Source organism: Zootoca vivipara, chromosome 1, assembly GCF_965207765.1.
Source record: "Zootoca vivipara chromosome 1, rZooViv2.hap1.1, whole genome shotgun sequence".
Taxonomy (NCBI): Eukaryota; Metazoa; Chordata; class Lepidosauria; order Squamata; family Lacertidae; genus Zootoca; species Zootoca vivipara.
Genome location: NC_142582.1, coordinates 127,186,843 through 127,214,724, shown reverse-complemented (window position 1 = coordinate 127,214,724; position 27,882 = coordinate 127,186,843). Strand labels below are relative to the sequence as shown.

Here is a 27,882-nt window from a genome sequence, read left to right as displayed (position 1 = left end):
TCCTTGTTTGCCTTTCGCAAGCTTTCAGGTGGTTTTCCAGTCCTCTCCCGTCCCATCATTTCGAGGTGAAAATTCCATGGTCAGGAACATATTAGAAATTTCCCCATAGGAATCGATGGAAAGCGCTGACTTTATGCAAGTGCTCGCCTAACAAACGGTTTCCTGAGAATGCATTGTTTGGAGAGAGACCTGCATATACTAACATTCTTTTTTGTATCCTGAGGGCTTGAAATGAAGCATTATGCAAAAACAGTAAATGAGTCACTCAAGGCATTAAGGCGGGGCCTGAGAAGATGGCTGGGCTGGGGTGTACATTTGAATGGTCCCCCTAGCGTACAGCAGAAGATAGCACCATGAAAGGCCAGGTAGTAAAGGTTTTTGGTGGTGAACCACACTACAGTATCAACAAGCATTATAAAATCATTTTTATTCAAGAGACTATAGTGCAACAGGTATGGGTTACATATTATAACGTCGTTCCTTATCCTCAAAAAAGAACGTGTACTTAAAGCAGGGGTTCTTCCTCCTTATGCTGGTATTGGTGGAAAGGAGGACATAATGCTCCTTTAAGAAGATTTTTTGTAGTAAGAAACATCAGCATCCTGCAATGAACAAAAAGCACAACTTAGTCCAGACTGCTCTTAATTTCATTTATACTTAAGTATACTCGAAGGAGAGACCCTGTATACCTGAAGAAGCGTCTCCACCCCCATTGTTCAACCCAGACACAGAGGTCCACTTCCGAGGGCCTTCTGGTGGTTCCCTGACTGCAAGAAGTGAGGTTACAGGGAACCAGGCAGAGGGCTTTATTGGTAGTGGCGCCCGCCCTGCGGAACGCCCTCCCACCAGATGCCAAGGAGATAAATATACAGCTGAAGGCAGCCCTGTATAGGGAAGTTTTTAATGTTTGATTAAATATTTTAAAATGTTATTATCCTTTTATATTTGTTGGAAGCCGTCCAGAGTGCCTGGGGCAACCTAGTCAGATGGGTGGGTTACAAAGAACAAAAACATTTTTTTTAACACTCCTCTAACTGGGCTGTTGGGACGCGGGTGGCGCTGTGGGTTAAACTGCAGAGCCTAGGGCTTGCCGATCAAAAGGTCGCCGGTTCGAATCCCCGCAACGGGGTGAGCTCCCATTCCTCGGTCCCAGCTCCTGCCAACCTAGCAGTTCGAAAGCACGTCAAAGTGCAAGTAGATAAATAGGTACTGCTACAGTGGGAAGATAAACGGCGTTTCCGTGTGCTGCTCTGGTTCGCCAGAAGTGGCTTTATCATGCTGGCCACATGACCTGGAAGCTGTACGCCGGCTCCCTTGGCCAATAACGCAAGTTGAGCGCTGCAACCCCAGAGTCGGTCACAACTGGACCTAATGGTCAGGGGTCGCTTAACCTAACTGGGCTGTAGGAAAGAGGACCACTTTCACTGCCTAATAGCTTTAATGCATCATGGGATTAAGAGAGTCTAACTTGAGGAAGGATCCAAAGAGTTGGGCCAGAGCTTTTGCCACCACCTGCCCCTCCCCTCTTCCTTCCCCTACAGCTTTTGAAACTACACTCTGGGAACCTGAATGAATACTGCAAAGGCAGGGATGTGAGTGGATGCCTTTTGTTCTGATCCTACTTCTTCCCCCTCTTCTGGCAAACAGCATTGTGAGGGACAGGGGATATCGCGAAGTCCCTCCCCTCCTGAGTTCAAGCCCAGCACTGACCACAGGGGAAAGCAGAGGGAGCTCTGATTCCAGTGGGGAAGCAGGAAGTCGGGTCCGAGGCTCAGGCAAGGTAGCGGAGCCAGGGTCCCAGGTGGGACAGGAAGGGGCAAGTAAGGGGGGGAGACCCATCCCTCCAACGCCAGAATTACGCAGAAAGAGGAGGGGCAAGAGGATGGGTCTTCCGAGGCTTTTGTGCTGGGGAAAGACGCGCCAAAAGTCATTCGGAGGTTCTGATACCGACTGAACACATCACTCTGTGTAAATAGCAATGACTTTAGCACTGTAAATACGCAGCACCAATAAAAGAATAAAATGCAGAGCTGCGTAGCGTCGTTACTCTGAAGTAGCCTACTCCGGCCACTGTGACAGCAACCTCCGAATCTTTTTTGGGCTACTTTGGAGTTGCCGGGATGAGCGTGCCAGAGGCGGAGAAATGGCGGCAGCTCGCTGAACAAGCGCAAGAGGAGCTGCAGAAGCTGCATCTGCAGGCACAGGGAGAATTAAAGGCAGCAAAAGAAGAGACTAAGAAGGTCCAGGAAGAACGGCTACAACTTGTGGAACAGGTGAGAGCGCTTCAGGAAAGAGAGCAGCAATTAAGGGCGGTGGCGGTAGACCTCCAAAGCAAGCTAGATGCAGAGAAAGACAAGGCGGGAGGGGCTCCCCAAGTCCAAGTGCTGCCAGGAAGGAGAGCAGGGACCCTTGTAAGCAAGTTCAATGGAGACCCGAGGGAATATCATGGCTTTGAGACTGAGATCGTGTATGCTCTTGAGCTGCACCAGAATGAGTTCCCCGATGATGAGCACAGAGTAGCGTTTATTGTGGAACATCTGACCGGAGCAGCCAGGGAGTGGCTAAGACCGTTAATCGCAACCAAGAATCCTTGCATGAAAAATGTCCAACAATTTCTAGAAGGTTTGAGGACGATGTATTCGTCCGATAGTCATTTGGACCAGACTAAGGAGGAACTGCATAATTTACGCCAAGGAAATATGACAGTTCGCGCATATTGGGCGAAATTCACCATGCTGGTGCACAGACTGGGGTGGGTTTTGGAGTCGCCTCCTATGCAAGCTGCGTTTTACTTGGGTTTGCACGAGGAGGTGAAGGATGAACTCTCGAGAGGTCCAAAGCCCAGTACTATGGATCAGCTGAGCAAAGCGGCTCTGGCGGTGGGGGTGAGACAGGAATCCCGGTGGAACGACAAGCAAGCGACGCGCGCAAAGCGGGCTTGGTTCCCACGGTCGCAAGAGAAGCCACTCCCTCAACAACCCTTTCAAGCCACGCCTGGAGCCAGCCAGGACCAGGAGCCCATGCAGATTGATAGCGCGCGCGCGCGGGCTTTTCAAACCCCAGCGGCGCCAAGACGCAAGGAGGGAAGGGGCGGGAATTGCTTTCTCTGCAACTCACCCCAGCATCTCGTCAGAGACTGCCCACATCGCAGGGAGTGGCAAGGAAAGGCGGGAACGGTGGTGCCCTCCCCCACTGACGCAGCACCACAGCAGGGAAACGGGAAAGCCTGGCTGCAGGAGACAAGGGGCAGCAGCCAGGCACAGTCTGCAGACAACAGCCCCAGCCCGCCCTCCCGCACAGAGAGGAGCAGAGCCAGCCCACCCCTCCCAGAGCAGGAGTGGTTTTAGAAGTGACGCTAACGCTCCCAAATGGCTATCCCCTGACGGTCCTCGCCCTAATTGACAGTGGGGCGTCCGCCAACTTCTTCTCAAGAAGCTTTGCAGAAGAGCACCAAATCCAGCTTTTGCAGTTAGATTTTCCTCTGCACGTGGCAACCATTGACGGCAGGGAGCTGCTGGGAGGGGCCATCACACATCAAACCCCCCCCATGAGAATGACGGTGGGAAGGCACTCAGAGACACTGGCGTTCAACGTCACCACCATCTCAGACCCCCCCATCGTCTTGGGCATGAGCTGGCTGGCGCGCCACGACCCCTCCATCAGTTGGCACCAGAGATGCATCACGTTTGGGTCGGACTTTTGTCTGGAACATTGCATGCAGCACCAACCAGGGGAGGGGCCTCCGATAGCCACGGTGGCCACCATGCATATCAAAGGGGGTGAGGCGATACCCAAGCAGTACTGGGACCTGCAGGAGGTCTTCAGCGAAGCGGAGTCCGACCACCTACCCCCGCACAGGCCTTTTGACTGCCAGATCACCCTGGTGCCAGGGGCGACGATACCCCCAGCCAAGCTGTACGCCATGTCAGACCAGGAGCTGGAGGATCTGCGCGCTTTCATCGACAAGAACCTCAAGCGGGGGTTCATAAGGGAAAGCAAGGCAGCAGGGGGCAGCCCGGTCTTCTGGGTGGACAAGAAAGACACGCAACAGCGCCGTCTTGTGGTGGATTTCAGACGACTGAATTCAGTGACAGAGCCAGTGGCTTTCCCCATGCCCAGAGTGGATGATCTCCTGACAGCGGCACGCAGGGGCAAGATTTTCACCAAGCTGGACCTAAGGGGGGCGTACAACTTGATCAGGATCCGGGAAGGAGATGAATGGAAAACCACGATGTTCACGCCTCTGGGCTCTTTTGAATATCTGGTGATGCCCTTCGGTTTGCAAGGGGGCTCAGCATGCTTCCAAGCCTTCATGCACCACGTCCTGGGGTCCCTCCTCTTCAGGAAATGCTTGGTCTTCCTAGATGACATCCTTATCTACTCGAATGACCCAGTGCAGCATGTGAAAGATGTCAGAGAGGTGTTGCAGCGACTGAAGGAGAACCACCTGTATGTGAAGCTGGAGAAGTGCAAGTTTCACACCAAAGAGGTGGACTTCCTGGGCTACAAGCTGTCAGACAAGGGGCTGGCGATGGACAAGGACAAGGTGCAGGCCATCCTGGACTGGCACAGCCCCAGGACGCGCAAAGATGCCCAACGCCTACTAGGCTTCGCTAACTTCTACAGGAAGTTCATCAAGAACTTCTCTCGCGTTACGGCTCCCATCACGGACTGCCTGAGAGGCAAGCAGAAGTTCAGGTGGACACCAGAGGCGCAAGCAGCGTTCGAAAGCCTCAAGAGAGTGTTCGCCTCAGACCAGAACCTGTTCCATGTGGTGCAGGACGCGCCCCTACGCATTGAGACAGATGCTTCTGAAAAAGCTGTGGGCGCCATTTTGTTGCAACTGGACGCCAACAGGGAGTGGAGACCCTGTGCCTTCTTCTCTAGGAAGCTGACACAGCCTGAACGCAACTACACAGTGTTTGATAGGGAACTTCTTGCGATCTACGCTGCGTTCCAGCACTGGCGACACTTCCTGGTGGGCGCAAAGCACCCCATCCAGGTGTGCACAGACCACAAGAACCTGGAGTTCTGGAGAACGGCCAGGGTGCTCAACCAGCGGCAGATACGGTGGGCAGAGTTCTTCTCGAACTTCAACTTCTCCATCCACTACATCCCGGGAGAGCAGAATGTCAGGGCGGATGCCCTCTCCCGCAAGCCAGAGTACATGGAGGAGGAGGCGCCACCAGCACCCAGGCACATCTTCCCCCCGTCAGCATGGTCCTGCGGAGCAGCAGTGGTGAGCGAGGCAGAACTCACAGCACTGACAGCAGCGGATGAATTTGCCAACCGCATCTTCAGAGAACTGAGAGGGGGGAGGGAGCAGGCAAAAGACTTTGCAGAACGCAGGGGGCTGCTTTTCTACAAGGGTGCACTCTACCTGCCCACCACCCAGCTTAGACGTACGGTCCTCAAGCAGATGCACGACAACCCAACGGCGGGTCATTTTGGAAGGGACAAAACCGCCCACCTAGTCATGAGACACTTCTGGTGGCCAGGGGTGCGGGAAGATGTTCGAGACTATGTACGGGGCTGTGACACCTGCCAGCGGGCAAAGGTGGTCAGAGCAGCGCCACCAGGCTTGCTGGAGCCCTTAGCCACCCCACACAGGCCGTGGGAAGTGGTGTCCATGGACTTCATCACAGATCTGCCTTCTTCCAGGGGCAAGACCGCAGTGTTGGTGGTGGTGGACCTCATGTCCAAAATGTGCCACTTTATACCGTGTGCCAGGGCGGTCTCGGCAGAAGAGACAGCCAAACTGTTTGTGGACCACGTGTTCAGACTGCATGGATTACCTTTAAGGGTTATTTCGGATCGTGGCCGCCAATTTGTTTCCAGGTTCTGGAGGCGGCTCATGAACCTCCTGCAGGTGGAGGTCAGCTTGTCGACAGCTAGACACCCGCAGACCAACGGACAGGCGGAGAGAGTCAACGCCATTCTGCAGCAGTACCTGAGATGCTACGTCAGCCAGCGGCAAACAGACTGGGTGGATAGACTGCCACTGGCAGAATTTGCCTACAACAATGCGGTGCACGTCTCCACAGGGGTGTCGCCCTTTAAGGCCAATTACGGGCGCGACCTCAGATCTTTCCCAGAGAGGGAGGGGGAGGAGGAGGAGGAGGGCCCACAGGCTGAGGATTGGGCAGAGGAACTGGAGACGGTGCACCAGCAGCTCAGAGAACACTTGGAGAGGGCCAAGGAAGCGTACAAAAGGGAGGCAGATCGCCACAGGCGACAAGGGGAGGTCATCAGGGTGGGGGACAAGGTTTGGTTGTCCTCAGAGGGCCTGCCCACCAGAGGGAGGTGCAAAAAGCTGGCGCCCAGAAGGCTGGGCCCCTTCACAGTCACGCAACAGGTCAACCCGGTGGCATACAGGCTGGCACTGCCAGAGGACATGAGGGTGCATCCAGTGTTTCATAGATCGCTGCTGTCGCCGTACAGGGAAAGCAGCAGGCTCCGAGACAGCGAACACACCCCCGAGGGAGGGGGGGAGAGGGGAGGCAGGGAGCAACTCAATGAAGCCACGGCCATCCTTGATTCACGGAGGGGGGTGGGGGGCCTGGAGTACCTCATGGCATGGGAGGACGCTCCGCCCTCCCAGAATGAATGGGTCCCCGCCACTCAGATACAGGAGGAATTCTTGGTGGAAGAATTTCACGCCCTCTTTCCCCACAGACCCAAGCCCTGGCACATGGAAAGGGAGGGGGAGGAGGAGGAGGCACGGGAGAGCAGCTCACCATGGCGCTGGGAGGCGGAGTTTGAGGAATCGGAAGACGAGGTATGGGTGTCACCAAGATCCACCCAGTCAGAGGCAGAAGCAGATTGGCAGCACATTTTTACCCCCACCAGCTCAGACGCCACGGACTTTTTGGGATTCCAGTCCTCCCAGGCGGAAGGGGGGGCCTCGCAGGACTGGGCGGAGGTGTTCACACCAACGGGCTCGGAAAGCACTGAGTTCCTAGGTTTCCAGTCGTCACCGACACCTGGGGGGGACCTGGGGAGGGGAGAAGGGGAGCTTGGAAGGGGGGTGGATGTGAGGGACAGGGGATATCGCGAAGTCCCTCCCCTCCTGAGTTCAAGCCCAGCACTGACCACAGGGGAAAGCAGAGGGAGCTCTGATTCCAGTGGGGAAGCAGGAAGTCGGGTCCGAGGCTCAGGCAAGGTAGCGGAGCCAGGGTCCCAGGTGGGACAGGAAGGGGCAAGTAAGGGGGGGAGACCCATCCCTCCAACGCCAGAATTACGCAGAAAGAGGAGGGGCAAGAGGATTGGTCTTCCGAGGCTTTTGTGCTGGGGAAAGACGCGCCAAAAGTCATTCGGAGGTTCTGATACCGACTGAACACATCACTCTGTGTAAATAGCAATGACTTTAGCACTGTAAATACGCAGCACCAATAAAAGAATAAAATGCAGAGCTGCGTAGCGTCGTTACTCTGAAGTAGCCTACTCCGGCCACTGTGACAAGCATGAAACCGGATCCTGCTTATTATCATTTTAAAACCCTCCAATAAAAACACTGATCTGAACACTTCGGCCCATATAGAGGATGAGCAGCAAGCAGCCCAATGCATTGCAAGGGGGCAAATGAAGACGGGGTCATATGCGACTCAGCCTTCAAAGCCCCTCAACACACATTGTTTCTGGCTGAATAGGCTAGAGCAGTGTTTCCCAAACTTGGGTCTCTCCAGCTGTTGCTGGACTACAAGTCCCATCATCCCTAGCTAGCAGGACCAGTGGCCAGGGATGATGGGTCTTGTAGTCCGAAAACAGCAGAAGACCCAAGTTTGCGAAACCCTGGCTAGAGTGGTAATGGGATAGAAGAACAGCTCTTGCTTGAAGGACGTACCTCTCCTCTTTTGAAATTCTCAATTCGCTTCTTCCCCAAGCGGTTCAACATCCACCATGCCCAGGTAGGTGTGTATTGCCAGAGATAACAGACTGCCAGGTACGGATGGTCGCTGATCCAGGCCTCCTTTATATCGTTAACCATGCTGATCAGTGTTAGTCGAACGCAACGGTCGGTTGCCATTTTGTGACTCTGATCCCCAACGTTTTCGTTTGCCTGGATGGGAGAGCAGGGGGTTGGGGAGGAGAGTAAGAGAGCAAGCTGGAGAAAATGGGTGTGATCTCCCAAGGATTACAGGGTGGTTTACCATGTAAGATCTTTCTTTTTTAGTTATTTATTTGGTTTTTCAAATTACAGTTTTACAATCACATAAAACATAAAAACAAGATGCCAAAGAATCTCCTGTACGTCCCTTCTCCCCTTTGTGGGTCCTATTGTAAGTCATTTCCTCCTGCATCTTTTATAATAATCCAAATCTTTTACATCTCCATTTTGTCCAAAATTCACCATTAAACTGCAAGTGATATTCCAGTTCTACTAACAATTTTAACTGTTTACAATGGTTTTTAAGATAAATTATAATTCCCCCTCCCACACAGTGTAAGATCTAACTGGCCAGGCCAGATAGGTTTGCCACACCTGTGCCAGGTGTGAGCTAGGAGGCAGGTGAGCTGGATGGGAATGGCCTGTGCTGCCCCCAAAATGGAGGCATCGATACAACCATATCAGCGTAAAAGGGACACAGTTCAATATGCCAGTCCACTTTCAGAAGGTTGTATCAGTGGTAAGAGTAGAAAATGTGGCATTTTGCCCTTGTCCATCTATGCTGAGTTTTAATCAAGCAAGAACTCACAGTACACCCGATGAATTTATTACAGTGACCACATTTGGACAATCGTATCTTTGTAATATATAATAGATGGGACTGGTAAGGTTTTTTAAGTGTACTTTTTTGCTTTCTTCTTTGTTCCTTAAATTGTTTTGACCTGCCCTGAGATTGCTAATGGTGAGGGGCAGAACATAAATCTTTATAAACAAACAATCTCTCATCTTAGTAAGCAAAGATCTGGTTTTTATGTTCCCATCGTAAACAAAGGGGCTGTGTGCTTGCTCAGCAAGGCTTGTTCATCTTTCTAACAAAGTCTTTGGGTGTCATATATCTTTGAAGGCAACCCCTAGGACAGGCACCCCCAAACTTCGGCCCTCCAGATGTTTTGGACTAACTACAATTCCCATCATCCCTGACCACTGGTCCTGTTAGCTAGGGATCATGGGAGTTTGGGGATGCCTGCCCCAGGACATGGTTGAGGAACCTCTGGTGCCCTAGACCTTGTTGTACCCCAACTCCCATAATCCCTGTGTACCCATCCCTGCCTTAGTGGGAGGGGGGGGCGCAGTGTGGAAACCTGGGGCCTTAAAAGCCAGGGAGAGTTCTGGATGGCCGAAAGGGATGTCAGTGTTCATGGGAAGAATTATCCTGAGTTGGGGGCAGGGGCTTATGAGGAAGGAGGCCTAGATTGTGTGATCCCCGAGTTGATAGAAAAAGCTCATCCCCTAAACTAGATCACTGTCTTACGAGCAGTTTGAGTAGGCCAAAAGCTACCTTAACAATGGCCTGGCTTATTTGAGCTGAGATATTACTGTTTGAAAAGGTTTGGTATGAACTCTTTCAGGCTTACTAATATCTGGACAATGTTCAGGCACATTAATCATAAATTCAGTCACTGCGAGCGATTGGTGCCCTGTTGCCAGAGGATTACAGGATAGCCAGCAAGACAAAAGAAGATCTGTGCAAGTGGCAGATCAGTAGCCTCTGTGAAGGCTACTGTGTTTGGCCTTTCAAAACTCACTTCTTAAAAAAATATATAGCTGGGGGCACCAAATTCAGCACCGCACAGAACACCTGACAAAAACTCTCACAAAAAAAAACCCAGCATGGAGTTGTATTTGGAGAACATCGCATTGGCTAGCCTAAGCTTGTTCTAGACTTGCAAGTTTCCTATATGTGTAGTCACCTTTGGGGGGGAAATGTGGGGGAGCATTCGGAGACATGACTGCCCCACCTGTGTCCTTAAGTGGTACAGTCCCAGAAGGGCTGTACCCTCTTTACCTGGAAGATGTCATACAAGATGCTGTGGGTCTTTTTCAAAAAAAAAAAAAAAAATTTCCATTGTGCTTCCAAGGAGGATAATTTGAAGCCGTCTAGAGACTGGATTATGGTGAATTATGGTGCTGGAGGAGACTCTTGAGAGTCCCATGGACTGCTAGAAGATCAAACCTATCCATTCTTAAGGAAATCAGCCCTGAGTGCTCCCTGGAAGGACAGATCGTGAAGCTGAGGCTCCAATACTTTGGCCACCTCATGAGAAGAGAAGAATCCTTGGAAAAGACCCTGATGTTGGGAAAGATTGAGGGCACTAGGAGAAGGGGACGACAGAGGACAAGATGGTTGGACAGTGTTCTCGAAGCTACGAACATGAGTTTGACCAAACTGCGGGAGGCAGTGGAAGACAGGATTGCCTGGCGTGCTATGGTCCATGGGGTCACGAAGAGTCGGACACGACTAAACGACTAAACAACAACAGAGACTGGAATCCATTCAGAACCTTGTGTGATTTTGTTGTTGTTCTGGCTTCGATTAATAGGCTGTGATTTATTAGCTTATGGAAGAATAATGTTTTACGGTGCAATCCTAACTGTCTTGCTCAGAGGTTAGTCCTATTCAATTCAATTAGGCTTCTAGGTTAAACTACTTAATAAACTAGCTTTAAAAATTTTTAGTGACAACTCTAGGTGATATCCAACTCTGCGCCCAGCAGTAATGACCCTTGACTGTATTTCACGGCCTCTTCTAATCTCAGTTAACACGGTCCTTTAATCATCTCAAAAGTTCTTACCTTCGAAACATCTTCAGTGAAGACATTTTGTATGATCTGTGACTGCACAGGCCCTGGGCAGATGTTAATTATACTTATTCCAGGATAATCAGTGAGCTCAGGTCGGAGAGAGTTGAAGAAACCCTGGGAAACAACAAGAGCCTGACAGTTAAAAAGTATCAGCTTCTTTCCCCCAAGCTCAAACAGGACAGAATCTCTTGGGAATCTCAGCTAACCTGCACTGAGGTGCACCAAGGGCCATAGCTCAGTGGCAAAGCATCTTCTGTGCATGTAGGAGGTCTCAAATTTAATCCCCAACATCTTTGGACGTAGGGCTGGGAGAGAACCCCTGTATGGAGATCGCTTGCTGGTCAGGGTGGACAGTACTATGTTGGTATAAGTCAGCTCCCTGTGTTCCTAGCAAACCACGGTTGTCTTGTCTATCACAGATTAGGGCAGGGCGGTGAGATGTTCACAGGCGAACAGTTAGGGCCAGAGGTACCAGCTTGCAAAGGTGATTGTAGGGCGGGGGCGGTGATGTTGCACGCATGAGCATCACACTTCCCCCCCCCCCCCTAAGCTGGGCAGAAGCTTCCTGGGCTTGTGGAAGGAGGTGTCAGGGGAACATTTAGGGGACTAGCCTAGTTCCTCTAGTCCACTGACCACACGCCACTGGGGAAGGGGGACCAAATCTGTGAGAGAGTACTTTGCCGAAGGCCACCTAGTGAGTCCATGGCAGAGGCAAGCCGTGAACAGTTGGAGGCCGGAAGAGAACCCTCACCTGCAGGGCATGTTTGCTGGCACAATAGCCGGTGGCCAAGGGCGCTCCCATGATGCCCATCACGCTGCTGATGGTGACAATCTTCCCCTGTTTCCTCTGTATCATGTGGTCCAGGACGTATTTCGTTAGGGAGATGGTGCCAATGTAGTTGAGCTCCATGATAGCCTTGAAGACATCGATGGACGTGTCTACATAGAGGGAGCGCTGGGAACGGCCGCCGTTGTTCACCAAGACGTCGATCTTTGGGAACAAAGGAGAAGTTAAGCATTTGCAGGGATATAGGGTGGGGAAACCCCCGAAACTTGATTTTTCTGTGGGAAATTCCCCATTTCAAAAGACAGGTACCAATTGCAAAGTTGCAAATTTTTCAGCTTTGTTTTACTAAGTAAAAGGAAAATAAGCATGCTGAATTAGGTAATCCTAGGGGCTGTCTCAAAGACTTATTTATTGAGCATTCATTCTGATTTGTTTGCGCAAAGCTTGCATGGAGGTTAGACTGTATCTGCACTTGACTGAGCACTTGTTCTGGTTTTTTGGCAGGGAGGTAAAACAGCAATGAGCATACATCCTTGTTTGCTTGCAGGGCATTTCTGCATCTTCATCCCAAATATTTGTTCATCCCACACTTTCCAGTGCATTTCCCTGTCACTTTCCTAACCACAAAAAAAGTTACTTTCTTCTTTTCACAAGGCGTCAGAGTGCTTTAATGTACACTGCCTGCAAGTTCTTATATATAAATACAGTGGTACCTCGGGTTACAAACACTTCAAGTTACAGACTCCGCTAACCCAGAAGTGGTACCTCGGGTTAAGAACTTTACCTCAGAATGAGAACAGAAATTGCGTGCCGGTGGCACGGCGGCAGCAGGAGGCCCCATTAGCTAAAGTGGTACCTCAGGTTAAGAACGGTTTCAGGTTAAGAACAGAACAAATAAGTTCGTAACCATAGGTGCCACTTTACCGGATATTAATACTTTTATTATTTTTAAATTGAACTCAGGATCCCAACTGCATGACTAGTTCCATGTGCTGAAAGGGGCTTTGGGTTCGAGTTTCTAGAACAGCAGCCCCCTCATGCTGCTTAAGACAGCTTTTAGAACCAATTTGGGATATCTCATGAAGAGCTGGCTTTTCATGTACCAGCTTGAAGAATGCCAAACTGATCCGCACTTTATAACAAATGACCTTTGATGCCCATTTTCTGCCCCTTTGCAAACTGCGCCCAAGGCTGGTGCCCCTGCAGCTCCTCCCTCTCCCTGGCAATCCACCGCGGAAAGCCTGACTTACCTTTCCAAAATGCTTCAGGACAGTTTTTGTCGCCGCTTCGTGGGCACTCCTGTCAGTCAAGTCAAGTGGCACAATGAGGATATCCTTGTCAGTTAGGCTACTGATCTCTAAATGTGTGGTTGTTGTTTTTTAAGCCGGGGAAGGGAAAGAAGGAAGAAGAGGAGCCATTTAGAAACAGTGGTAAACAATCCTTCCTCTTGTGTTTCATTAGCCCCACGGATCTTGGGACGCTCACATGGCCTGTGTTGCACAGAATCACCATGCAGATTGCACATGACCTCTGGTGGGTCATGCTGAATTTGGGAGCTGCCTTAAATGATTGATCAAACCAGCTCTGCACTATCTAAATGATGACCAGGACAGTAAGGCATGTTAAATTTTCCAGCTTTCAAATTCCAAAAAGCTGTAACATGACTTGGGAATGCAAAAAGTAATCGATGACACAACCATGATCGTGCTAATCTCTGTTAAGGAGGGTGAAACGGACTATAGAGATGAGGTGGAGCGGTTGACAGAGTGGTGCAGAGTTAATAACTTGTTCATAAATACAAAGGAGCTTGTGTTGGACTTTAGGAGACAGAAGAACGAGGTCCAGCCACTTTTGATTGACGGAATCTGTGTGGAGAGGGTAACGACGTTTAGATTTCTAGGCATTGAGTTACAGGAGGGTCTGTCCTGGAGTGTTAATACAAGGGGGCTTGTGAAAAAGTCGCAGCAGAGACTTTTTGAGAATTCTAAGGAAAAACCATCTTCCACAAAAGCTGCTGCTTGCCTTCTATCACTGCGCCATACAGAGTGTGCTTACGTATGGGTTATGTGGTACGGAAGCTGTACTTCTCAGGACAGAGCAGGGCTGTGCAGAATTATTAAAACAGCAGAGAACATTATTGGCTGCTCAATCTCCCCATTAGAAGAAATCTATAGAAAAGCACTAGACATATCAGGAGCTCCAAAGCATCCTGGTCCAGTATACCTGAAGGAGCGTTTCCACCCCCATCGTTCTGCCCGGACACTGAGGTCCAGCTCCGAGGGCCTCCTGGCGGTTCCCTCGTTGCGAGAAGCCAAGTTGCAGGGAACCAGGCAGAGGGCCTTCTCGGTAGTGGCACCCACCCTGTGGAATGCCCTCCCACCAGAGGTCAAAGAGAAACAACAATTACCAGACCTTTAGAAGGCATCTCAAGGCAGCCCTGTTTAGGGAAGCTTTTAATGTTTGATGGATTTCTGTATTTTAATATTTTGTTGGAAGCTGCCCAGAGTGGCTGGGGGAACCCGGCCAGATGGGCGGAGTATAAATAATATATTATTATTATTATTATTATTATTATTATTATTATTATTATTATTATGGTCACCGTTTCTTCGAGCTCCTGCCATCGGGATGGAGATATAGAACAATGCAGGCAAGAACTAGCCGTCTCAAGAACAGTTTCTTCTCTAGAGCGATTTTGGCCTTAAATGTAAAGTCTGGACTTTGAAGTCATCTTATTTTACTTGTTATATTGTATCATATTGCATTGTTTTAATTAGTGTTTTGTAGTAGTTTTGGATTACGGTATGTGGAATATCTGAGCTTTATCTGAGTGGATGTGATAACAAGGGGACAATGACAATAAAGATTATCTTATCTTATCAAAAGATATGTTGGTTCAATTTATACACTTTAGTACTGTATACTGGTTTGCTTTTCTGCAGGAAAGGAGTCCTTGGATGTTTAGTATTAAAGCTCCCCCCCCCCCACCAAATCGTCTTTAAACATAATCAGCCTTCAAAGGTTTCTCAATTTATTTCCATACTGAACTGTATGCAGCTATTTTCAGGGTTTGCAAATGGGTTGGTGGGCACATGAAGAAACCCTTTGCTCAGCTCTGCGTCTTTTTTTAATGCTCTACATTGCTGCAGGGCCAGGAGACAGGGTGCCAGCCTCCCCCTCCCCATCCACAGAGAACTAATGATTGTAAACAGCGTAGTTAATGGATAATCATGAAGGCTAATGCAGGGACCCCGTATTTTTGCAAGCAAAATGACTCCTGTGACGTTCAAATGCCGCCTGTCCATTTGACCCTGATCTCTCCTTTCCATCGGTTACACACTGGAATCCAGGAGTCCATCTAATGGGACTTGTTAATGATTAAATCTCTAAATGCTCTCCATAAGCAAAAATGGCATTTGTTGAGCAAATACGACATGGGCTGTGCTTGTTTTGCAAAAGCGTCTCTGGGACTGCAAGACTACAACCTTTGCCACAGATAAACTGCCCCTCAATCTGTGACCTTGGAAACAATAACCCACCTTTTGTGGCAAGATGCCACTGTTAGAAGTAGCTGGCAACTTCTCCCCCACTTGGCAATGCTTCAATAATGGGGGAAGGTGGGTGGGAGGAACAAAGAGTGTGTTGCATCAGCAGAACAACTAGGCAACATCACTGCTTAGCTCAAGCTCACCAAGGGTTCAGTGGATGGAACATTTAAACCATTTGGTTGCCAGTTAAAAGAGAGGTTTAACCATCATTCTGGGTTCAAGTACAGTTAAGCCTCCAACTTACTCAGGGGTAATGGATTGTGCCTAAAACCAAAATTGCGTAGAAACAAAACACATTGGGTGCAACAAGAGATGGTGTTGCTGAAGGACTTTTTCCTGGATGCCCACCCTATTTCTGCCCCCCCCTTATTTTATTGCCAAGAGCATAAAGCTGAATGCAGACAAGTTAAAAATGCTTAAGTTACAGGCTTGCTGTATTCACCCCCCCCCCAATTTTCATATATGTTTCAGGGGAGAAATGGGATGAGAATGCCCCCCAAATTTTGGATTAATATTCAGGGGCAGGCAAATCCTAAGAATTTTCAAGAGGAGGCCTTATCTGTGCTGGCTTCCAGGCATAATTCAATATGCCTGCCTGCCTTTGTGTTTAATACCCTAACCGAGTGCTATTTTTCTAGAAAAAGAGGTGCCGCAACTCACTTCTTCAGCTGCAATGGCACCCACCTGAGACGTGCCAGAACTAGTTCCGACATGTTTTGGCTAAAAAAAAGCCCTGCACCTAATCAATTTAGGTCCTAAATATCTGGACGTGGAAGCAAACTTCCATCCCCACCAACCGTGGGAGTTAAGATGGGCAAAGTGGGGTTCTCTTGGTGCTTTTATCATGCACAGGCGTACAGGAAACGGTGGCCCAGGGCAGGGGTGAGAAAGCCCGTGGGCCAACTTTTGACATAACAACTTATGATGCTGCATGACTGGCAGATGCGTTGGAAGGGACCCAATGGATCATCTAGACCAACCCTCTGCATAAAATATTGTTTCCCACTTGCAGCAGGGGATTGCAGGCACAGAGATTCTAAAAGAAAAATAAAAAGACAAGTTTTCAGGATAACGAAATCCTACCAATACACTTCTTTTTCACTCTCTCCAGCTCATTCTCCCTTCTCGCCGAAAGCGCAAGTGGTGAGCCAATCTTTGCCAGCTGGTAAGCCATCTCCTCGCCAATTCCGCTGGAGGCTCCCGTCACCCAGACAACTTTCCCAGGCAGCTCCTTTTCTGTCGGAAGGAAGGGGTGCAGTAATTTAAAGGGGTGTCTTTTCATCAGGGCAACTTTGGTTGGTGAATTTATGTGTGCATACACCCACTCCTATATATAAATGGGGGTGGGTGCATACACACAAAAATTCATATAATATAAAAATGTAAACCGACCTTGCTTGTCTGTCTCCACTTTTTGCCAAAACCGCTTGACCGATTGTGTTCAAATTTGGACACAACGTCACATGCGAATAAGCGATTCTACACATACCATTCGCATAGACAGACATCACAACAGTGCCAGGTTAAAACCCCCAAACATCGTGTTCCATAACACACCACTCAGCCAAAAGTGCATGCTGGGAAATAGAACCCAGAAGCTGCGTCTCCAAGGGCGGGACAGAGTGCATCCTGGGAAATAGAAGGCCGAACCTGTGTCTCGGCAACCAATATGCTATAACTGTCAGAACGGCCATTCCTCCACAAAGGGCCACGCTAGGATCCTGCCCCTAGCCACACACGTCCCAAAACACCTCAGCTCAGGTTTGCAGGGAACGGAGCTGGGGACCCACAGCAATGCGTGGCAGGGCCAGTTAGTTAGTTAGTTAGTTAGTTATATATAGCCTTGTCCCAGTATACCTGAAGGAGAATCTCCACATTGTTCAGCCCTGAGGTCCAGCTCTGAGGGCCTTCTGGTGGTTCCCTCACTGCGAGAAGGAAACCAGGCAGAGGGCCTTCTCAGTGGTGGCGTCCATGCTGTAGAACACCCTCCCATCAGATGTCAAGGAAATAAAAAACTATCTGATTTTTAGAAGACATCTGAACGCAGCCCTGCTTAGGGAAGTTTTTAACTGCTGTATTGTATTTTTAATGTTCTGTTGAAAGCCTTCCAGAGTGGCTGGAGATCCGCCCAGATGGGCAGGATAGAAATAAATTGTTATTGTTATTGTTTAAAAATAATATCAACACATTTCAGCAACATATTAAAGAAATAAAATGCATATAATACAATTAATTGAAAAAAGAAACACACACAAACACACACACAAAGATACAAATTTAGATCATTCCACTCACTATCCCTGGGAAGAATACTAATAAATATCGAGGTTGGAAGGTAGCAAAACAGAATCATAGGTTTGCAGAGTTGAAAGGGACCCCGAGAGTCATCTCATCCAACCCCCTACAATGCAGGAATCTCAGCTAAAAGCATCCATGACAGATGGCCATCCAACCTCTGGTTGAAAACCTCCAAGGAAGGAGAGTCCACCACCTCTCATAGCTCTTACTGCCAGAAAGTCCTTCCTCATGTTTAGTTGGAATCTCTTTTCTTGTAACTTGAATAGGTTGATTCGGGTACAGGCTGGTTTTTTCAACAGGCAACAAGTGTTTGTTTTTGCTAAGGCAGTTTTGTTCTTTAGGGCAAATTCCCCAGGAGCAGCCCTTGCTAGACGATTGCAGGAAAAACAACAAGGAGCTCTTGTGACTTAACAGATTTATTATATACATCAGTTTCCATGTCTACGTCATCTAGACCAGGGGTAGCCGGTGTGGACTCCCAACTCCTACCAGCCCCAACCAGCAAGGCCAATGGCCAAGGATGATGGGTGTTGCAATCAAAAGGATGATGGGTGTTGTAGTCAAGCAACATCTGAAGGACACTATGCCAGTTACCCCTGATCTACACCATAAATGCTTCCACAAGAGGTTGCCCATGTGCTGCTCACTTGATGTTGCTGGGCTACAACCCCTTCAGCCAACATGGCCTGATGCAACAGGGATGATGCAAGTTTTAGCTCAGGAACATCTGAGGACATCACACATTGACTACCCATGGTTTAAACTGCAACATTTTCTGTCTTTTAAACATGCCACAAACTCTTTTTTTTCATTTGCACACACACACACACACACGCTTTCCAATTTGAGCTTTTCATTCTTTATAGGGGAATTTCATTCTTTGGGGAAAGCATTATAATTTATTGTCGAAGTGCTGTTTTTCGTTTCGTGGCTTCTTAGCTGCCCTGAGATCCCCCAGCAAGCAAGCAGGATATGTTCCCGCGATATAGATAAATAAATGCATGAATGAATAAGGCGGTTTTGGCCAAGCAAGATCCAGTTTATCTGTAGGCAGCGGAAGAAAGTCAACTGCAAGCAACATAACCTTAAATGTTCCTACACAAACTAAGCTCTTTTGCTACATCAACAGAAAGAACTCTGCGTGCACCAAATTCTCAGAAATTGCAAGCTACAAGGCAAACAAAGGGATTCCTTGCCAAATCGCTTTCTTCATCCTGGACCTCTCTTTAGCAACAGGTGCTACCGGTATTTGATTTACTTATGGGTGGATCTCATTGTTTCACATAGGTCTGAAGGCGGCCAACAAACAAAACACAGTTTGCGCAGTCATGGACTGCATTCCAGAGACAAGGAGTTGGCCCACATTTCCCTCACTTACATATACACAAAATCCCCTGCTTGTGACCTTCCTAAACCCTTAACCCTGAAGACAGGACTATAGGAAAACTTCTGGTATAAAAGGACATTTTGGGGTTTTTTTTTACATGGAGGAAACACTTTTTTAAAAAAGAGCAATATAGCCTGTGAGGTTCACAAAATCGTAGAGTTGGAAGGGACTCCGAGGGTCATCTAGTCCAACCCCCTCCAATGCAGGAATCTCAGCAAAATTGCGTCAGCCTGAGATCATCTGCAGGAGTGCTGTTGTTGGTTGATGAGGCTCATTTTACAACCAGAAACAGAATCTTTAGTGTCATGGACCCAGTCCTGTGGAACATCTTGCCAATGGAGATTCAGCAGACACCTTCTGTGCCAACTTTTAAATCCCTGCTGAAAATATTTCTATTCTGTCAGGTCCATGCAGGCAGTGAAGACTACATCCTTCTGCAATGGTTAATGGATGTTCGTGTTGTTACTATTTAATGGCATTTTTATTGTGCAGTTTTATGTTGCTATTGCTGTAAACTGCTTTGATTTTTTTTTTTAAAAAAAAAGACGCAGCAGTATACAAATATTTTTATAAATAAATAAATAGAACTGCACCCTTTTCAGTTTATGGAAAGAGCAACTGCGGAAGGGGATCGTAGCGGGTTCAGAGGAGAAAAATAGTTCTCTCCCCCTGCATTTGTCCTGACAAAGACTGCTTCTCGGAAGCCGCTGTCTGCATTTCAAGGAAAGCCTCCATTGCCACCAAAGGGATAGTCCCTGGAAAGGCAAAGAAAGAATTCACAGAGGCGATGGCAGCCAGGAGAGAAAGGGATAATTCCTGCCCCCTACTCCCCTATCTGGGCTGCTGTTTACAAAACAATGCTGTGAGTATGTGATATTCTCATTGGCCTTCGGGCGATTAAGATTAGATGCAGTCGTATTTGCACAAAGATCCTTGACACCCAGCGGAGAAATTTCAAGGTGAAACAGAGGAATTCAGGATATGTGTGAGAGTATCTGATGGCCTATTCTGGTGTTTGGGGTGTATGGGGTGTTAGGAGAAGGCTAGTACCTCTGGTGGAGGACACATCATGCTCTACTGGGGTAATTTGTCCCCCTTTGCTCCAGGGTGGATTTGATTTAAATCAAACTGATTTAAATCACGATTTAAATCACGATTTAAATCACTAGTCAGTAAGGCTTGATTTAAATCATAGTCGATTTAAATTACATGAAAAACTTAAATACTGTCCACTCCAAACAATCAGAAAAATATTGTTTCTATTCTATTCACTGAACTTCTTGAAACTTAGCACTGAAGGGGTTGTTTCTGTATTCATAGGTTTGTAGAACAATAGGATTAAGGTCTTTTTCTCGACTCTGTTCATGTTATAACATTTTTGCTGTGAAGAAGAGGCATGTGATCTCTGTTGAGTCAAATTCAGTTTTGAGAACTGCAAAAGTAAACCAAGTATCTGTGATAATATCTTGTAGGCAGAGAATCTGCCCAATAATCTTACAAAAACCTCTGGAAGAGCATGACATTGTGAATGGATTAATGGCATTTATTTACCCCCAAAAATAAACATATACAACCTTATTCTACATAATTAAAAAACTAATCTTTATTTCATGATGGAATAACCTTTGGATGGTAATATATTTTCCTCAAAAAGCATTTTATTTTAAAAAATCCGATTTAAATCAAAAAAATCCGATTTAAATCAAAAAAATCCGATTTTTTTGATTTTTTTAAAAAAATCATTGATTTTTATCCACCCTGCTTTGCTCCCCCTCTTGCACTCCGCTCTCACCTGTGGCTCTCAGAACTGTCAGCATGCGACGGAAGCCACACCCTCTCTGGCTCTGACTGGCCAGCTAAACCAGGTGAGGGCAGCCGATGGGCTTCACCCAACTGCAATTGCCTATCTCCTTTGGTGGAACATATTAGTGAAACTGATACACGGCCAATGTAAGCCTGCAGTGCAGATCTGAGAGCTGCAATGCCGCTGCATTTGGGGACTATGTTGGCAAGAGGATGGGGTTCTAGCCCTGACATTAGGTGGCCCAGCCCTCTGTGTATTGATCCCCCAGAAAGCCGCAATCTCCCTCTGTCTCCCTCTGTCTGCAATTTACAATCCAACCGTCATAAAGGCAAGCATGCCGCTACTGCTTTTGAAAAGCAAAGATGTCAACAGCCAACCACCTGCAACACATAAGGAGGCGGTTTCTGCAATTGCACTGTCTGGTTCAGCGCAGATAAGAACGGAGTCCAGAACATCTGGAGGGTGAAAGATTGGGGGAGGCTGGGTTAGACGAATCAGAGAGACATTGTTGGCTATGGGTTACAAGAGCCAATGTAGACGGAACGTACCCAAGTAACAGATACCAAGTTTTCCACCCCACATCAGTTGCAGAGATCAGGAAAGCTACCACCAGGGCCAAGCAGATGCCAGCAAGGTTAATGAATAGAGTCAAGGAAGCTGGTAGAGGCAAGGAACACAAATTTCTGCAGAAATGGCAGTGTATACTAAGGGAGGCAATAAATAAATTTGAGGAGCACCACTAAACACACACATTTAATGCATTAGGAAACCAGCTAGGCAGTTGGATCTTTGGACCAAAAGGGAGTTACAAGGAGACTGCTGAGAACCTGAATGAATTACCGCATTGGCCTGAATATAAGCTGCACTCCCCCCCCCCCCCAATTCCGACTATGACAAGTCAAAGTGCGGCTTAAATTTGAGACCTTACAAAAATTGGCCTTTGCATTATCGCTGCTGAAACAGAACTACAGTAAAACGAAACAACAAATGTTTTATTGCCAATTTGAGAGCTTGAGACTGTTGTGCAATTAATCCGTGTGATTTTCTTCTACATTTGCCACTTGCGGGTGTGAGTGCCTGCGGAATTGTAGCAATTGAATAGCGATTTGCGATTTTAGTGATTGTACAGTAACTTTTGTGGGCTTGCAAGATCAAAGGCTTAAATTGGCTTGGAGTTACAATTCTACCAACCGCAGCAATTTTCAGCTGTAACCCAACTTTAAGGGAGCGGCTTATATTGCAGGTGCGGCTTATATTTGGGCCAATGTGGTACAGTACGGTATTTGCATCTGTCTTCACAGTGAGAGATGTAGGGCAGATCCCTTGCCTAAGCTAACTTTCTCAAGAAGAGAGCCTAAGGGACAGAGGCAAAAGGTGATGACGGGAGATGACGTTCTGGGCCTTATTGAGAAATTAAAAAGGAAGAAATCATCCATTGAAGGAGTTCTTAACTCAAATGTGGAACTGCTGATCTTCCAGCAAAAAAGTTGTAACTTTTCCCTAAGATCAGCTTTCATCACACTTGCAGCTGTACTTGTGTGTATGGTCCAAAAGGATACTGTAGCATTGGAAAAGCAAAGAGCAACCAAAATAAACTGAGGGGTGTAGCAACCTCCGCCAGCTTACAGCAGCATCTGTGTGAACAGAATCCCAGATCAGATGGCCTTTGGGTTCTGTCTTATGCCTTTAGCACCAGGCCCTGCAAAATTCCTGCTGCCACCCTATGTAATTCAGAGTGAGGTCTAAGAGGCAGTTGGGTTTTCCTCTCTGAAAATCTGCGGAAGTGGGCATAAATGCATATATAAATCAGCACACGCAAATCTGTGTCACATGGGCCTGTGGCCAACTCTGCCAAGTGACTAGCAATGCCCCTGCCTGGGAGGGATGCAATTTACGAGCTGCATTCGGCTTAGAGGGTTCTGAGTCGTGCAAGATGGTAACAGAATTTTCCAGCACGCAGCAGCTGCCAAGAAGCACGCATGCAAGCATTTGTCCCTCACAGATGTTTCCAAATCGTCTGGCATATGCTGTTCCTTTGGCTCCAACGATCACTTTTTGTGTTTCCAGATTTCCCCCTGAAATCCTAACCCCATTTGCCTTTGAGTGAGTAACCCGCATTGAATGCAATAGGACTTACTTTTGAGTATGTTTTTCAATAATGTTAAAACACACACAAGAGCAATATAATATTTTACCTTTTTAAAACCTATTTAACCCTCCTGGAAAGGAATGGATTATTATCCCTTAAATGTGCATACAACCTATATGATTAAAGGTCAATAAAAACGTGTTTTCTCCATATACATTTCTTTCCAGTACTGGAGTGCAGATTCCCTTTTGGTAGGGGTTGTGACTAAAATAGTAACTATGAGCCAGATTCAACTACTCATTTCCGTTAGCAGAAAACGGAACAAGAACTCCAACTAGTGCAACATGGCTTTTCCCCTCTCCTCCCCCTGCATGCCCCTCCTACCTCCCCCAAATCTGCTCTGGAGGATCCGGAAACACCCCCCAATAGCTGGGGGAGGAAAGGGGAGATTGTTCCATCAGGCAAGTAGAGTAGCTTGCGTTGAGGAAGCAATCTCCTTGCAGTGTTTCTCAAACGTGGGTCCCCAGTTTTTGCTGGACTCCATTTCCCATCATCCTTAGCTAGCAGTACCAGTGGTCAGGGATGATGGGAGTTGTAGCCAACAACAGCTGAAGACCCAAGTTTGAGAAAGGCTTCTAGGGCTATGCTGAATTCTACCCCGAGTCCGGGAATGGAGGACAGTAGTTATTCAGGGTTATCCATTGCCCGAATTTTGGACATTTCTCTTTCACTGCTGGACTCTGTCTTTTTAAATCCATGTTGTTGAATACAGTGAACAAACTGCGTCAGAGCTGGGGAACCAATGGCCCTCCAGATATTAGCTGGACTACAATTCCCATCATTCCTGACCATTGGCTATGTGGGTTGGGGCTGATGGGAGTTGGGAGTCCAGCAACATACAGATGACATCAAGTTCCCCTACCCCTGGACTACATGGTGGAAGCAGCTACTCTGCTGCGGAATGGTTTGTTTTGTTTTAAAAGATATACACGTATACACACAGGATGAACACACAAAGCCTTCTAATTTAGGACAGTGGGGCTTATTTCTGAGTAAGCCATGTATTGAATCAGGCTATGGGGTGGTTTGATTTCACAGAAACACACTTCACCACTCACATAGCTCAGCCAGTAGAGCATGAGACTCAATCTCAGGGTTGTGGGTTCGAGCCCCACTTTGGGCAAAAAGATACCTGCATCTCAGGGGGTTGGACTAGATCAGTGTTTCTCAACCTTTTTTGGGCCAAGGCACACTTGTTCCATGAAAAAAATCACGAGGCACACCACCATTAAAGAAGTTAAAAAGATTAACTCTGTGCCGCCCTATATTGACTATATAATTATGACTGTAAGAAACACTTGCCAATTGCTGTGTTGGTTGCAATCTCCTGTAATAAGGCTTCACAAGCCGCTGATTTCTCTGCCAGCACAATCCTTTGCTCAGCAAGTTTCAGGTTGAGCTCATCCAACCAGCTTCTTTAAGTTTAAAACCACCCTCCTGTGGTGGTGGCGGCTGTTGAGAGCTGCGCTCGCCCCGCGTCGTGACCCGGCCGGCTTCCTTTCCGGCGGGTTAGTGCTGTGTATTGGCGGCCGCCAGGCACGTGACAATGTAAATCGCCCTTCTCGTCGCCGCACGTCGCGGCACACCAGCCAGCGTCTCGCGGCACACTAGTGTGCCGCGGAACAGCGGTTGAGAAACACTGGACTAGATGACCCCCATAGGACCAGATTTACCCTCGTGGTACCTTCCAACTCTATGATTCTATGATTCACCTGACAGCAAGCTAAAACCCACAGGACTATCCCAAAACTTGATCTCACACTATGAACCCAAACCCTTTCCAATCCTGTGGCTGCGCCAATTGTTTCATCTGTTGCCGGTTGCTGTGAGGAAAAGACTTGCTATCTCAGCCCAAGCTAGGCAAGATTGCAGGTTGTCCAGATTTTTTTAAAGCCGCAAATGCAGCAACTGAGGAAGGGTGTCTCGGACACTGTAAGCGGATGTGTGCATAAAGGCATTTCCCTTCAGGGGAAAATAAGTATTGTGTTCATAGCCCACCTTCCCTCCAAGAACCTCAAGGTGCTGTGTGCCTGGTTCTCCCCCTCCCCATTTTATACTCACGGCAGCCCTGCATGGTAGGCTAAGCATTTCAGTGTAGCATAGTATAGTATCAAAATATAAAATATTTGCTGAATATGAAGAGGTATCTTTTCAAAATCAAGCGCCGCTGGGAGTTGTTTCTTGTTTTCCAATGCGTTTCTTATTTTTTAAAAAATTCCATGTGCTGAAAACAAATTTTTATTCTGAAAGTGGGCCACAGCCAGTGTCCTAATTAGGCCTTAAGCGCTAAACCAGTTCCTCTATCATTTCATTGCAGTTGCTTTCCAGCTGAAAGGCCACACCCATGTTGCCCCACTCTCAAAAAAATATGCCTAGAAAATTGCTGTAGGCAGGCCAGCCTTTGCTAAATTAGTTCCCTCCTGTACCTCCCACCAGCCCCAGGTAGTACGTAGGGTTTATATACCTAGCTGCTGGAAGTTGGTAAGTTTGCAAACCAAACCTGTTCCACTCCCTCGAGCAACTCTTCTAGGCAGCCTTTACCCTTTGCACAGACGCATGCTCACAGAGCACAGAGCACACATGAACTTGTAAATCTGTGCTTTGTTAAAAGTAAAGGTAAAGGGACATTAGCTCCAGTCGCGGACGACTCTGTGCTTTGTTACCCAGAGCTTAAAAACAGGTGCATTTGGAGAGCTTCCCTGCGGAGAGCCGCTGCAAGTGGGCGCAGACTGCGGTAGCCACCCTTCTGCGCTCCAGATGTTGCCCAACTCCAGCGCGCAAAATCGCTACCCATTGATCATGCTGATCCCAGGCCATCCAGGAGGAGCATCTCGAGGGCACCACGTAGGCTACCCCTGACTCCTAACAGGGCAGCTCTCTGCGTTCAGGGATGGACTGGAGAGGTGTTTGGACAAGTCCTGCCACGTCCCACACGGAGAGGGGAAGCAAAGAAGGAGAGCGAGAGAAAGAGGAGGAGCGCAACGCGCGCTCCGGGGAGAGAAACAGAGCGCCGCGGGCCCGGCGCGCCGCTTACCTGGCTTCTTGCCCCACCATTCCGCCGCCAGCACAGTGAGGTCGCTGTCAGCTCGGAGCCAGACGGCGAGCTCGATGATCAGGTAGATCAGGAGGCCGGCCGCCGCCAGGGCGCAAACGAGACCCCAGCACACCATGGCGAGAAAGAGCGCGCGACAGCCAGCCGCCGCCGCCCTTAAGAGGCAGAGGGGACGGAGCCAGGCGAGGTGGGCCGCCCTTCTCTGCCAGCAGGGCGTGGCCGTGGGGCCGAAGAGGCCCCATACAGGGGTGAGCCTCCCCCGGAGGGGTGGAGTTGCGGCTCGCGGTTCTCACCAAGAAAGTGGCTACCGCCCCCTTCGCCGCGCGCGACATTCTGTGCAGAAGCTGGCGGCGTGGAAGGTTTCCAACTGCCCAGGGCAGAAGCCCGGCTTGGCCTGCTCCTGTGGACTTGGAAGGGAGTCCCCCCTTGCAAAGCAGGAATCTCAGCTAAAGCAGCCATGACAGATGGTCATCCAACCTCTGCTTAAAAACCTCCAAGGAAGGAGAGTTCGCCAGCTCTCGAGGGAGGCCGCTCCACTGTCGAACAGATCTTGCTGTCAGAAATGTTTTTCTCGCTCTCGGAATATCAGAGCGCGTGTGGGCATCCACTGTTGGAAGATTCAGGATGAAGAAAATAAAAGGCACCACAAGGTGTTGATGGCCACCCATGGCTTATGTTAATGGCCTTTGGCTAGAGAAGAACAATAAACTTTGTGACTTCTTTATGTTCATATATTGGTAATTTCTAGGGTCTGTGGTGCCAGATGATGCCAGTGTTGTTTTCAACAATTTTAAAGACACTTAAATTGCATCTACAAGCATCCTTCTGCTGGGCCCCTTCTAGCACTGGCAATTCTCTCCACAGAAGAGATGTTCCTTTGCTTTCCCCAAGCTTGCTTTCAGTAGGTTCTTCCTGGAAATTAAAAGTAAATACTGTTAATCCTTAACTCGTTGCATCCAGAACCCTGTTGCTTACTACAGCCCTTGGAGGTTGTTTCTCTAGTTAGAAGTGTACAGAAAAATTACTCTTGGAGGCCACTGGTCACACTTCTCCACACAATTACCCAAACTTGTTATTGTGGGTCCAGGCAAAATACTGGCGTTCCATCCACAATTGTCTTCGCTGTAGTTTGCTGCTTTGGTTTCACTTTGCAGTGTTTATTGCTCCCTGCCCCCAAAGAAATTTGAAATACCACCCAAGCTCTTGTGCTCAGCATGAGTGCATTAAAGGATAAGGAATTGACAGTACTATTTTATTTTATTTTTAGATTTTGCTAATTTAACCACCACGGTGTTGTGAAAAAAATGAGTTTGTTATCTTTTTTTTTTTAGGATACATTAGAATTATTTTTTATCCTACCCACCCCTCTCCAAAGCATGGGATATAGTGTATTAAATGACTGGGAGTTCCTGATGAACCAATCTGTGTGCCAAGATTTGTCAATGGAAAAGATGTGGTTTAAGTTAATATGGCTTCCCAATTGCAATCTGTTGCAGCAATTGGAATTCCACTCAGTAGACCATTTTAATTACAATAGGATTAAACAGCAACAAAGCCAGATGCCTTCACCTGCCCCCCCCTGCAACAAAACATGTGTTACAGCAGGCGCTGTAACTTTCATTGTCTTCAGATGCGAACAGAAATAATGTCCATTCATTTTAATGGTTCTACCGTATTCAGAATAGGATCAACATTGGCTCTGACCCAGTATGTGATAAAAGCATGCAGCAAGTTTCAGAAACAAAAGTCTTGTGCCGCCTTCAAGGCAAACAATTTTTAGATACCGAGATCCTTCCTGAACTAGAGCCCACAGCCTAATTCATAAACTCCTGTGCCATAATTAAAGCTTAGTTCTTAATGTACTGCAATGAACGAAAGCAGGAAATTCAGCTTGTCCCTGGAACATCTGTGATACAAAAAGGTTTCATGATTTCCACAGGAAGTAGTAGTAGTAGTAGTAATTTAATTATTTGTACCCCACTCATCTGACTGGGTTGCCCCAGCCACTCTGGGTGCTTTCCAACAAATATAAAATCACAATAAAAAAATCAACCATTAAAACAGGGCTGCCTTCAGATGTCTTCTAAAAGTCGGGTATTGTAGATCAG

At 47.9% G+C, this 27,882-nt stretch overlaps 1 protein-coding gene across 2 annotated transcripts; it reads right to left on the bottom strand.

Annotated features, from left to right (window-relative positions):
* Positions 1–410: 410 nt before the first annotated feature.
* On the bottom strand, positions 411–25,930 carry DHRS7 (dehydrogenase/reductase 7). 2 transcript variants are annotated; one of them, XM_035104162.3, is made up of 7 exons: positions 25,757–25,930; positions 16,168–16,320; positions 12,787–12,893; positions 11,501–11,740; positions 10,741–10,863; positions 7,844–8,059; positions 411–602 (listed from the first exon to the last, which is right to left on the bottom strand). In XM_035104162.3, exons 1-7 carry the CDS (start codon positions 25,890–25,892, stop codon positions 567–569), a joined length of 1,011 nt encoding a protein of 336 aa, XP_034960053.3. In that variant the 5' UTR covers positions 25,893–25,930; the 3' UTR covers positions 411–566. The 2 variants fall into 2 exon arrangements, with proteins under 2 accessions (XP_034960053.3, XP_088530264.1); XM_088674138.1 differs by lacking the exon at positions 25,757–25,930 and adding an exon at positions 25,187–25,670.
* Positions 25,931–27,882: the final 1,952 nt, after the last annotated feature.

Bases quoted from the DNA above. Each gene is read 5' to 3' on its own strand.
- DHRS7 (XM_035104162.3), bottom strand. From the start codon at position 25,892: ATGGTGTGCTGGGGTCTCGTTTGCGCCCTGGCGGCGGCCGGCCTCCTG. The intron at 11,741-12,786 runs GTAAGTCAGGCT...TTGTTCCCAAAG, and splicing joins TCCTGAAGCATTTTGGAAAG to ATCGACGTCTTGGTGAACAA. The intron at 8,060-10,740 runs GTAAGAACTTTT...TCTCCCATCCAG, and splicing joins TCACTGAAGATGTTTCGAAG to GCAAACGAAAACGTTGGGGA.